We start from the raw sequence: 12,319 nt of genomic DNA, 5'->3' as shown, positions 1-12,319 counted from the left end.
AGGAAAATTAAGTACAAGTTGTACAAAAAATAAGTTTTTAAAAACAAACACTTCCCAGGGATTCTTGAAGGTGAGCCCATCAGGCAGATTTTTACTTACAGTTTCCTCAGACAGCCGCTATTACTGCTTGAATTCCTGTGAGGGTCCCATGACCCTGTTGAACTAAAATAGACATTCCCTGTCAATCTACTGGGATCAGGTACCACAGTATTTTACTGCATAGACCTTGTCACTCTCTTTCCCTGTCTATTTCTTCTTCATCCATTTGCCTTGCCTCTGACTTCCTGTCTCTTCATATATCTCGCCACTGTTAGAATGAGCCCCTTTCCGCATCTCCTGCCACCTGCAACTATGTACCTGGATCTCTCCCTGGACTCTCTCTCTCATCAAACTGCTTTTGAAAATACATAATTTCTCACCTCTTCTGTCTCCTTCCCACAGTGTACTATTATTAAATGCTGTAACAGTTAACACCGCAAAATATTTATATCAAGAATAAAATATCAAGGAAGACTTCATACAAAAATAAGTAAAACCCAGTGGCACAGACCTGACAGCTAAACACTGTTATGGGCAATGCTGGAAAAGATGTGCAATTCATTTCTTTAGGATGTAAAATATTTCTGTAATCTTAGTCTCACAACTTGGCGTTTCTGATGTCAATAGATTGAGGGCAGGTCAACATTTAAAAAGCTGCAGCAGCGCAGTTGAACTCTGTAGCACTTCAGTGAAGACGCTACTACACCGACGAAAGAGCTTCTCCCATGGGCACAGTTAATTGACCGCAGCGAGAGGCGGTAGCTGAGTCAACAGAAGCCCTCCCATCGACAGAGCACTGACTACGCTGGGGGTTAGGTCAGTACAACTGGGTTGCTCAGGGGTGTGGATTTTTCACATCGAGCAATGTAGTTATACCGATGTAAATGTGTAGTGTAGACCTGGCCTAAATAAGTAGTGTACAGCAAAAGAACACCTGATTTGTGGTAAACTGATATGTCAGAATTAGTGCTAGACCTCATAATGAAGTACAGCTGGGTAGTATACTCAGCAGACAGTACCATTTAAAATTCAAAAGAAATAATAAAATATACATAGGGCTTGATTCTGAACTCACTCACACCAGCAAGAAATTTGAGTAACTCCAATGAAGTCAGTGGTGTTACCAGATGTAAAATACGTCAATGAGATTGGAATCAAGCCTACTGTCTGTATATTATACAAAGAATTTGCCGCTAGGTTACAGAGGTGATTTGCAGTAAATAGTGACCTCAGTAGATACAGAGAATGTGACTCTTGTAGCACCAGAGGTAAGAATGTATGAAAATGTGTGAAAGGAAGTCAGTGCTCAACAAATGATGGGCAGGGATGTAGAGAGATGAGATCCCTTAAGTGAAACATTTTGGTCAGGCAAGTTGAGCTCTCCAGTAGACTGAGGGGACATTTTAGGGGGTCTATGGTAGCTTGCCAGGGTCACAGGATTCTCTTTCATGGGAGTCCCAGCAGTAATAGCAGCAGACTTCAAAGAAAAATGTCATTAAAATACACCTCACATTTTAGTGAGATATGTTTCATATCAATGGAAAGATTCTTTTTGCTCATAGTTACCTATTACAAATGAACACATCTATTTACAACTTACTGAATGCTAGAGAGGGGGAAAAAGAAGAGGCTCTGTATGTCCCATTGTTACCTCATAATTCCTCCTCTCTGTATGGCTGTTGTTTGGAGGCTGATATGCGATAAGCATCTCACTGAGATCTTTCCACGTGAAGGAGGTGATAGGCTTGGTATGGTCTAACAGATGAGTGATGTAGCCTTGTGGGGGTGGCTTGGTAATGTTGAACACTAGCAGGGATTTGGGTGTTTCACTGTCTTCAGCATCCACCGTTGTTGTTGTCATGGGGCTCAAAATAAACTGATCCACCTCCAGGATGAACATAGCCATGAAGGCAGCTCTGGGGATTTGGTTAGGAATGGCACCTTTGATTTGGACAGGGAGCCATGCATGCTCTGTCTATGAAAGGAAAAAGAGTCAGGGCAGAATATAGGTCAAGTAAGATTTTATATGAGTACTCCAATGGTATTTAAGCATACTGTATGCGTAAGGTTAAGCACATTTTCATTTCCTTTGTTGATCTGAGTCCTAAAGAACTAACCCACTGGTTTTCAACCTTTTTTCTGTTGGGTTCCCCCTGCCATTTTATGGGAAGGGCAGGATAATCATGACCCCCACATGGAGAACCTATGAACTATTAAGGAGCTGCTTTGGCCCCACCCCCTAAAGCTGCAAATCATGCCAGGATTGGAGGAGGAGTTAAAAGGAAGAAAACTCCACTCAGATGGTGGGAACCTTGGGAAGGTAACAGGCTGTTGAGCTCCCCTGTTCCCAGAGAGAGGTCTGCCAGCCAATAGTGCCTCTGCTCTTGCAGAAAGGAGGACACAGACCCCCTGGGATAAGAAGTGGAAAGAGACTGAGACTTATACTGGAGACCCAGTGGACTCTGGGGCAGACTGTGATATTTCCAAGGCCCTCTGAAGTGAGAGAGGTCAATATCCTCACTAAAGCTGCCTATGGGTTTCTTGCTTTTCCTTTCTGCTTTTATTTAACTTTGTTTGCTGACTGTGGATGGTTTTGTTTGTTTCACCTGTGATCCTGAGAGGGAAAGAACCAGCCAGAAGGCCTTGGCTGGAGGGTTAAGCACTGGCCCCTCTAGACTGACATGCCCCACAACTCCTGCAGGGGTGTGGGCAATTAGAGCCACTTGCCTGTGCTCCCTATCTAGCTCCGGAAAGGGGTGCTCTGCCCAGGACAGATTCATGACAGCATCTCAAAGTGGTTATGCTGACATTCATTAATGCTCACTGCCCTACTGTGATGTAGGTAAGTGGTGTTACCTGCAGTGTACAAATGGGGAAACTGACTCACAAATATGTTAAAAACAAATTCTAATTTGGGGTGATTCTGTTTGTGGGTGCTCAACCTGAGATTCCAAGGGCCTGATTTTCACAGGTGCTGAGCATCTGTAGTTCCTATTGACTTCAGCTGAAGTTGTGGGTCTCAGTGCCTCTGCAGATCAGTTCTCCAGTATCTTAAGCTGGGCTTCCAAAATTACTGTCTACTTTTGAAAAACTGGTCTGAAGTGATTTGGTCAGGAAGGTCACATTAGTAGCAGGCCTAAGAATAGAAGCCCTGACCTTGAGTCCTGTACTTTAACCACTATACAGGCTCTCACTATGAGGTTATTACGCAAAATAATTCAGTTACTGATAATGATTGTGATGTCATACATAATGATTTTTCCTATTCCTCACCATCCCACTCCTCCCACCCCCTTTTTTATACCTAGTAATTGCTTCTCTGAGTACTCAAGTTATTGGGCAGCATTTGTCCCCAGTGTAACTCCATTTACTTCAGTAGAATTATGGCAGCCATTAATTTGGCCTGTTGTCTACTCACACAAATAAAATCATGAACATGACAGAATACCAGAAACTACACAGCTGTATAAAACTCTACCTTGTGCAGCGTTTTGCTTCTGCTGTCTGTGAGGTCCAGCCTGATAGGAATATAATCAATGTTAGGTGAAGGGGGGTCAAGATGCTGATATCTAATTCCCATCAGCAAAAATTCCTCACAGCTCATTTTGGTGTTCTGAATCATCTTCAGTTCTGGATCACAGAGCCCACTCCTGCACCTTTGGCTTGTTCTGTGCTCTATAATCCAATAGAAGCTGTAGTAAAATATTTGTTTAAACAATAAACTTGATAAACAGTACAGGAACACTCAGCTAAAAGTGCCGTAAAAGGGCAATATGACAAAGCATAGGACTCCTTCCCCCGCCCTCCGCCCAAATAACAATTGTGTTGGGTTGACTGACATTTTCCAGCTCCAACTTCACTTTCTTTGTTGTGTTTCTGGTCATGTTAGCCTTTCATTCTGGCTCAGATATTAATCCAACAATACTATGCCCAAAGCCTAGAAGCTTTATTGTAGATCTTCTAAGACATAGCCAATCCTGGAGGACTGAGCATCCTTAACTTCCATTTTATCCCTAATATCCTCCTGCTCTCTCTGATTCTTAGTTGCATCACCACATCCATTTTAAGTAACAGATCTTAGCAACGCATATGAAGGATACTATTGTGGCAGGTATTGTGGCAGGTATTCTGTCCACTCTCTTTGCAAATGTTGTTAATACAAACAATTAAAGCATATCATACTGGATCTAGGGAAGAAGCTATGAGGTTGATCTCCACGAGGCTCTTCTTGCTGAGGTTCTCCAATGACAAGTTGACCATGGGCTGGTAGAAGAGTTTCTAAAGAAGCCAGTTTGATGGTGCACTCCAGGTTTGTCTTCTTGTCATAGTCAAAAGTGAGCACATTCTTGTCAATCTCCCTGGACAGGCCATAAAATTCAGGGACCTCCAGCACATTGGTGCTCATTTTGATGATATTACAATCTGGCTCAAGTAATTGCACTTGAAGGATGAACATTTCTGTGAATGTTTCAGTTTCTGTAAATCTGTCGAAGATAAAAAATAATTAGTAATATGTCATTCCAACTTCCCTCCATTGCCTGTGAACTCAGGATTATCCTCAACTCTGAAATTCCCCATTTCTGCACATCTCCTTGTCACCACATAACTAGATGGTCAAGTTTTATGACCCTGATAGAGATGCAGGGCTTTTCTCCTGACTCACCGTGGTATTGAGGGCTCTGGCTTGGAGGTGCAGAGTTATTTCCATGGACTCATCCCAAACCAGGTTGTTCTTATTTGTTTGAATCCAGAATAATAAAGGATTTGATTGTCTTATAAGGCATCTTGAATTTAGGGCCAGGACAAAGGTGTCTCAGGAAACAACAGTGGGAACAACCAAGCTCAGGGAATTTTATAGCTGCGGTCATGTAGGTGAGCTATAAAGGTGTTCTCATAAATACATGAGTGAGTTTGCACCCTATTCATTGTATGTGCACTATGCTAGAAAACACAGGGTACCTACTTACATGTCATCTCCATGACATTGCCAGGGTATGCCACTTCTTCAGATTTACCACAGCTGAAACTTACAAGTGCCTTCTCACCTTGATTATTTTGACTCCCTTCTCTGAGGTATCTCCAAATCTTAGATCTCCAGACTCCAGAAGACGAAGAATATTGCAGCCTACCTTTTCACACGTATAAAAAATGTGATCACATTACCCTCACTGAGAGACTCCACTGACTCCCTATTCATTTCAGGATCCAGTTCAAAATTCCCCATGAACTTGTTCTACTTATCTCATGAACCTGATTTCTCTCTCTCTTCCCCACTCCTACACCACTATTCCAGTTTCCTCCTCTTCCAATAGTGGCTTCTGCTCTGTTTCTTCACATATCCTTGCTATTGCTGATCCACAAATCTTCTTTGTAGCTCTTGCCATCTGGCTGTGCCTTCCTGTACCTCCTCTCTACATGCTAATGAGATCAATTAGAAACCCTGTATCATCATCTCATTGATCTGTCTTCCTCTAAGATGCCTATATTGAACCCTGACATACTACAGATTCCATCAAGGGAAACATTGTATCCCCCCATTCTTGGCACTTTAATCCACTCCAACTCCTATATGCCATTCCTTTGGTGCATGGACAAGAAGGATTGTCCAATGATTAGTGGACTAGGATCTTGGAAAGTTCTGCTGTGCTGCAGACTTCCTGTGTGACCTTTGGAAAGTCACTTAGCCTCTCTGCCTCAGTTCTCCATTTGTCAAATGGGGTTAATAGTATTGTGCTATGTCATAGTGATGTTGTGAGGATAAATATATTAAAAACTTATGTTGCCCCAATTACCATCATATCACAAAGGGGCTGCTCTAATTTATACCAGTGATTATTTCAGGCCCTGATACAGCAGAATCCAGTGGGCATAAACTTTCAAGACAATATGTTTTTGTTTCCCATCCAGGAAAATTATATCTAAAGAGGGATCATGAGAATTATTTATGGCCTGATTGTCATTTCCTCGCTTACGTTGAATAGTATCTTACTCCACAAGAAATCCCATTGACGTCAAAGGGATTACTTGTGGAGGAAAGCACTGCTCAGTGGGAGTAAAAGTAACAGAATCTGACCCTTAATGTCTGTGCAGCACTTTGAGAATGTGATGCACTTTGTAAGTGCTGTTGTCAGTATTAACAGTAACAGGAAGAATCAGTCAGTTTCTGTAGTATACAAATAAACCAATGTTTAGTAATGTCAACAAATATGTTATCAGAGTGTTTCTCATATATATTTTGACAGATAATACTATAAATAGATCACAGCATGGGTTATTGGTTAATGATGCCTTCCAGTGTACATAAGTAGTTACTGCAGATATAAATGGAAGAATTTTTATTTGCCTGAAAAATAGACTGCTTTTTCTTCATGAAAAACAGTTGTTTTTACTAGTGATAATAATACATAATGCTTCAGTGCTGCTTACCTGTACAGCCTAAGCATGACCATGTCTTCATCTAAAATTGGACAGCCATTATGAGTATACTTGATTTCATTCGGAAGGAAATGACAGTCAAATACCTATTGAGATGGAAAGAATAGATAAGTAAATGCTGTCGAGAATGTCAGGTTCCAGCATTTCCTTCTTCTGTTCGCTGATTGTCAGAGAAGTGTTCTTAGAACAAAGCACACTTTTTAATTTGTATTTTGTTTCTACAAAACAGAAGTCAGACTTTTGTTGTTCAGTGTGTGACAGACTATCCACATCCTGAACCAACTTCACTGAATAAAAATTAAACTTCACTGAATTAAGTTGACCATCTTTGCAGGTCATTGTATTAGAAATGCAAAGGTTTATACACCATTATGAGATGTATGGAACTTTATCAGGAAAACAAGATTACTGCAATCTCTGGAAGGTATTAGGAACATCCAGGGTCTTTTTTTGGAACAATAAGTGTGAAGTGGATTTCCTAGGAAATATCTTTGGGTGAGGGGAATGCAAATTCTCTCCTCCATAGCCAACCTTTCGAAGATAGCTCCTACACAATGGGTATCTGTTCTCAAAGACCCCCAAACCATATAAAGTGTGAGTTAAACATGTTGTGAGCATAATGCATTTGAGCTGAAACTATGATGAACTGGTAATCCCAAGAACTTCCCTTGGGTGGAAGGTTGGAGGACTGCTCCTGCCCGAATCCATGTAAGGGTTGGGGTTAATTCTGCTAAGCTCATTAGCATGCATTTTGGCTCATTTATTATTTTTAATATGTTTTCTCTGTAATTTTTTTAGTAATGTCAACAAATATGTTATCGGAATGTTTCTTGTATATATTAGCTTAAGAATGAAGTAGGCTTGCATAGGAAGTACTGTGTGGTTCTTTATAACTGTAGCAATTACATCTGTTAACCATTTCTGAAGGAAAAACAAGCAGGTGTCCTTGGGCAACCTGTCTGTGCTGGGAAATACACACTGAAGGCAGGGAACTGTGCAGCCTGGAAATACACCAGTCAGAAAGGAGAGACACGTGACTCCACCCAGAAAGGCAATGGCTGGGGAGCCGGAAGCCTGAGAGCGGGTACTCTAGCTGGACTACTAGAGGAAATGCAGGTGCAGTTGCCCTGAACTGTAGTAGAGAGTTAGCAAAAGAAGCAGAGAAATACTGGGTACCAAGGGGCGACTGGTATTCTACAATTTTAAAAAGAATAACTACATGTTAGTTTCAGTCAGAGCAGCACACACTTAAATTCCATTGATGGGACTTGCTTGAGTGGTTTGCAGAATAATGATGGATTCGCACACATACTCAAATGCTTTGCTGAATTAATGCCTGATGTGAAGACAAAGATGCATGTCATCAGTGTATCTATCACAGGAGGCAACTTTCCCCTAAAAGTATTGGGCCTTCCATAATCAAAAGCAGCAGCTCTTCAGCATTCAGCAATAGGTCAACCCTTTGGTAACAGGACAGTCATTAACTAATGCTGGATGAAAATACTGCCCTTTGTTTCTTTCAGAAAATTCCACAAAACTAGAATTTACATTTCTTTTATATTATGAAAGTATTTACATTGCAACAGCTTGTCAATGTTTAAAAATATAATGTGAATTTCTGTTGCATGTTGTTCTTATTGACTTGAAACCAGATGGTAACTGTCATTTGTTTCTGGGGTCTTCAAATATATCCCCTGACTTCAATTTTCATAGATAAGTGCACAGCGGAGAATAATATTTTAAGGTTAGTTTGTTCTCCAAGAAGATACAGCCGGGTTAAGATAAACTTAACTAGCTACAGTATCCTGGAAATAATCAAACCAGATTCATTGTTGCAACAAATGTTCTATCTTTTACTTCTGTGGAAGCAGCCTGTGCGAAATGTGCTGGCTACACTACTGTCTGAATCTCTTGTTCTTTTGAATCTCTCTTCTATGTCTAAGAAAAACTAAGCAACTCCTAAAAGGGTGCCTTGTGATTTTTCAGTACGTAACCTAACAGTGAACAACTTTATCAGCCTTAACCTGCCTTTCTCTTTCCTTTTTAGTGATGACTTTGGTTAACATACTAACATTAATCAAAGTGTTGTGAAATACAAGTTCTCTATTATAGAGTGGAATGATATTTAAATATTATTTTAATTAGTAAACTAGAAAGTGTTAATTGAAGTTCTCAAATCATGATGTTAAGAAAGAATACTCAGCTGAAGTTAGGACCATTTGCCTAAACAACAAATATGCACAGTGTATAATTTTAAAAAACCCTTCCTGCATGCTAGCTCTCCACAGTTCAATGTTGTACGTTAAGGGTCAGCTTCTCAGCTGATGTAAATCAATGTAGCTCCTTCAAAATCCATGGCATTACACTGATCAACACAGGTTGAGAATCTGGCCTCAGAGTCTGAGAACGCAGTTTTCATCATGCATCTCTGGTTTTAGGCTGTGTGATCCACTAGAGGATAAGGTTTAGCTTATGAATAAACATTTTTACACGACATCATTAGTTCTTGTTCTTAACTGATAACAAGGGAGATTTAAAAAAAAAATGAAGGACCTTTCTACACAAGCCTCCTACCATTGATAGATAGTGATTATAAAATAAAGACACAATCTGCTTTGTTAAAAGAAACATCTGTTTTATGTTTCCTAATATGTTTTCCTTTTATACAAACAGGCAACTGTAATTGTCTATAAATTTCCTAAGTAAAACAAAGGAGAGCTAAATCTTTTCCTAATTACTGTCTAGCTTTATTTTTTCCACTTCAACTGCTTTTCAATTACAATTTATAATTAAATTGTTAAACATTCCTAGCACATTATTCACTTAAATGACAATAAACCATATCAGACTAGAGACAGTTTCTGACTGCAGCATTTCCTGGTTGACAGAGCATGCTCAGCGCCAACCATGGGCTAGCTTAATATCTTTACTCAGGTTAGGTTAACACTTTAGGCCAGTGCCTAGGACTCTGCCTTCCAAAGTCATGTGATTAGATTTTAAAAGTTTCTAGCCCTAATAGTTGCAAATAATAGATTGAAAACATGAGCTGAGTGGAAGTGTTGCAGTGACATCTGCCTGAGTCTTCAGACAGCCTCCAGCAAAAGGAAGAGCAGCAGAGACTAGAGTCAAGGATTAAGCGATGTGGCTCCAAACCCAACAGCAAAGCAGAGCAGGCCCCTTCATACTAGACTAGACCCAGGAGGCCCTGTTGGTGGTGCTGCTACTACCCCAGAGTGCCACCCTGCTGCTTGTTGATAAGGAGGGCCACCTTCACCATTTCAAGAGGGTGCCCTCCCAGCTCCTCTGGATGCTGGGGGATTGGAGGGGAAGGCTCCTTGCTTTGGTTGTTGCCTCCTCCAAGTAGCCAAGGTAGAACAAGGGCCCCCTGTCCCTAGAACAGAAGGTCTTATGAGAGGGCCCTGGCCACTGAAGGAAGAGGAAGAGGTGAGGGTGAGAAGACAGCTTCTGGCTCTGTTTTCCAGGTGTCCAAGAAGTAAGGTTGTGGTGAATCCACATTCCCAGTGCTCCTGGAGACGCGGTTCCAATCTAGTGCTTGGCACAGCTCAGGGTAGGAATGCAGCTCAGCTGCCTGTTTCTCAAGGAGCCACTCCAGCCCTGGGGGATTCACTAGGGCATAGAGAAGTCCTGGCCACTCCCCTCTTTTCTCCTACACATGCCCCCAGCATCAGAGGGTCCAAAAGGAGGGGCATGTAGAAGCTAATTCAGGGTCTCTGAACCACACAGGGATTTTCCCGCACTGGGGGAATCCTCCCTGAGCAGTTAAACCAGTTCTACAACTCCTTTGAGTCACCCGAGTGGCACAAAGAAGCTGTAGTGGAAACAGCACGTACAGGAGTAATACCCCAGCACCACTACTCCAGCCTTGTTCCCTTGCCCTTACAGTCTGCACATGCACAGGCTCTTGGAGGCAAAATGTAACTCTCAAATCAATTTAGATACGCAACTCTGGTGTGAAAAATAGTTATCCAGCCCACAGATACATCAAGAAAGAGATTTACTCTGGGTAGTTTGATACTTCTGCTTGCAAAACCAGAAAGCAAGGAGAAGATTATACATATATTAGACTGCATATATTAAAGTTAACCCTACCTTTTCAAATCTTGGGGGGGAAATAAGGTTTGATTATGGTTTGTTTTGCGTCTATTCATCTTTTATCAGTGCCAGTTTGTCCAGGCTTATTACTACCAATAACTTCTTTCTAATAAACTCAGATGATGGAATTTACCAGAAAGATTAGATGAAAGGTGTACATGAAGTACACTTTGATGTTGCTACATATTAGACATTTAAAGAGAAAACAAAATCCTTTTATATATTTCCCATCTGTTAGTAATCTGGTCGTTGAGAAGCAGAACAAATAACACTATATGCAATGTGCTTAATGTATGTGATGATTACCTTTTAATTGCTCCCAATGTAGTGACTGCGTGACTAAAATGTAAAGAGTTTTAGCCTTCTATGCATTGCCCTAAGGACACTGGTTACCCTCACTAAACACAAACAAGCAGCTGGTAGACTACACACTGGCTCCTAACAGAAAGTTTTGAAAGAGCTGCTGATTTAGTTCATCACAGTGGAAACCAGATACTGGTCACCTCCACCTTCATGTGCAGGTGTTACTGTATTCATGAACAAAATGTTTTCAGCACTAGGGTTATAATTCTCATCCAACCAGCTATTTTTAATAAAAAATTAAATCTCACTCACAAAGGCAGTGTATTACTATGCCTGTTAATTACTATCCCACCCTTTCAGATGACTGTTCCTTACAATAAAAGTATTTCACGTCCTTTAAGACACACATGCATACATACACTACCAAAGACAACAGTGCAGTAAAATTCTGATCCCACATACCTGTGGAGTTAGTTTCCCAACCCTCTGTGTTATTGGCTCATTAATCACAACTTCCACTTTGCAAGCATCTTTCTCTCTGGGGATGGAAAACTGCAGGTCATCTTCTGACAGGAAGACAGACTGGCCCTTCATCACTTTCACCCCAAGGTTGACACTGATAAAGGAGGAGCAGACGCATCTCAGGATAACAGCGAGCAGTGGAAACCGACAGCTATTCTCAAAAGGCTTCATATTATTAGGGAAATCCAGTTCCCTTCAACTAGTAAAAGTCCTAAACAAAAGAGGTCTTCTCTTCGTTCTCCAGCAGAGTTTCACCATATAATCAAGGGAAACAACTTTAGTCGCAGGCAATAACGTACTCTATGTTTTCTATTAAGATGTGCCCTTGTGATTGAAATTTGGACAAGGGCGGCTTTCAAAGTGTTCTTGGACTTTAATAAAACTCGTTGATCAATCGTGACCAAAATGATGGATGTGCTTTCAGAGTGCTTTAAATGTCTGCTAATCCTGCAAAAGATAGAGGGAAAAATGGCATGAAGCAGTGAGCATCTATTGAAAAGACAGGCAAAGAGATTTTTCATCAGTCCCACAACTTCAGTTCATGTCAAAAAATGGACTATTTAAAAATGGCACCAATTCACTCAACAAATCTGCTCCTTATATGAATTCCGAGTTGTTCCCGCTGACTTGAAGTGAACATACATACACACTAAATCTGAAGTATGTACAGAATCATATATACAACTATTCTTTACTACTGTTAGCACTGCGGCGCCAACATAGCTATGAGAGACTGAACCGGATTCCAGTCTGACTGGTGTATCGAGACAATAGCTAAGTAAGTTCCAAATGGAGATAGAAATAGTTCTCCAGATTCAATACATCTGAATGAAGGGGGGAGCAGCAGTCTGTTTGTTAAATCTACTACTGCATTGCAATGATATGTTGAAAAAAAATTGCTAGCCTC

At 40.9% G+C, this 12,319-nt stretch overlaps 1 protein-coding gene across 11 annotated transcripts in view; it reads right to left on the bottom strand.

The window, feature by feature from the left end:
- FREM1 (FRAS1 related extracellular matrix 1) overlaps nucleotides 1-12,319 on the bottom strand; it is a 97,273-nt gene that overhangs the window by 71,808 nt on the left and 13,146 nt on the right. For 9 of the 11 annotated variants that reach the window (XR_004646124.1, XR_004646125.1, XR_004646126.1 and 6 more), the window contains 5 exons: nucleotides 11,353-11,859; nucleotides 6,466-6,560; nucleotides 4,222-4,523; nucleotides 3,518-3,714; nucleotides 1,691-2,014 (listed from right to left, as the gene is read on the bottom strand). Coding sequence is in view for 8 of the 11 variants with exons in the window: in XM_034773551.1 (XP_034629442.1) it covers nucleotides 1,691-2,014; nucleotides 3,518-3,714; nucleotides 4,222-4,523; nucleotides 6,466-6,560; nucleotides 11,353-11,583 (1,149 nt within the window). In the remaining 3 variants the exon portion in view is untranslated. Of the gene's footprint in view, nucleotides 1-1,690; nucleotides 2,015-3,517; nucleotides 3,732-4,221; nucleotides 4,524-6,465; nucleotides 6,561-11,352; nucleotides 11,860-12,319 lie in introns of those variants that run through there. The other 2 variants (XM_034773548.1, XM_034773550.1) reach the window with 2 other exon arrangements.

Source organism: Trachemys scripta, chromosome 6 (assembly GCF_013100865.1).
Source record: "Trachemys scripta elegans isolate TJP31775 chromosome 6, CAS_Tse_1.0, whole genome shotgun sequence".
Classification (NCBI taxonomy): Eukaryota; Metazoa; Chordata; order Testudines; family Emydidae; genus Trachemys; species Trachemys scripta.
This window is presented reverse-complemented; position numbering and strand designations above follow the sequence as displayed.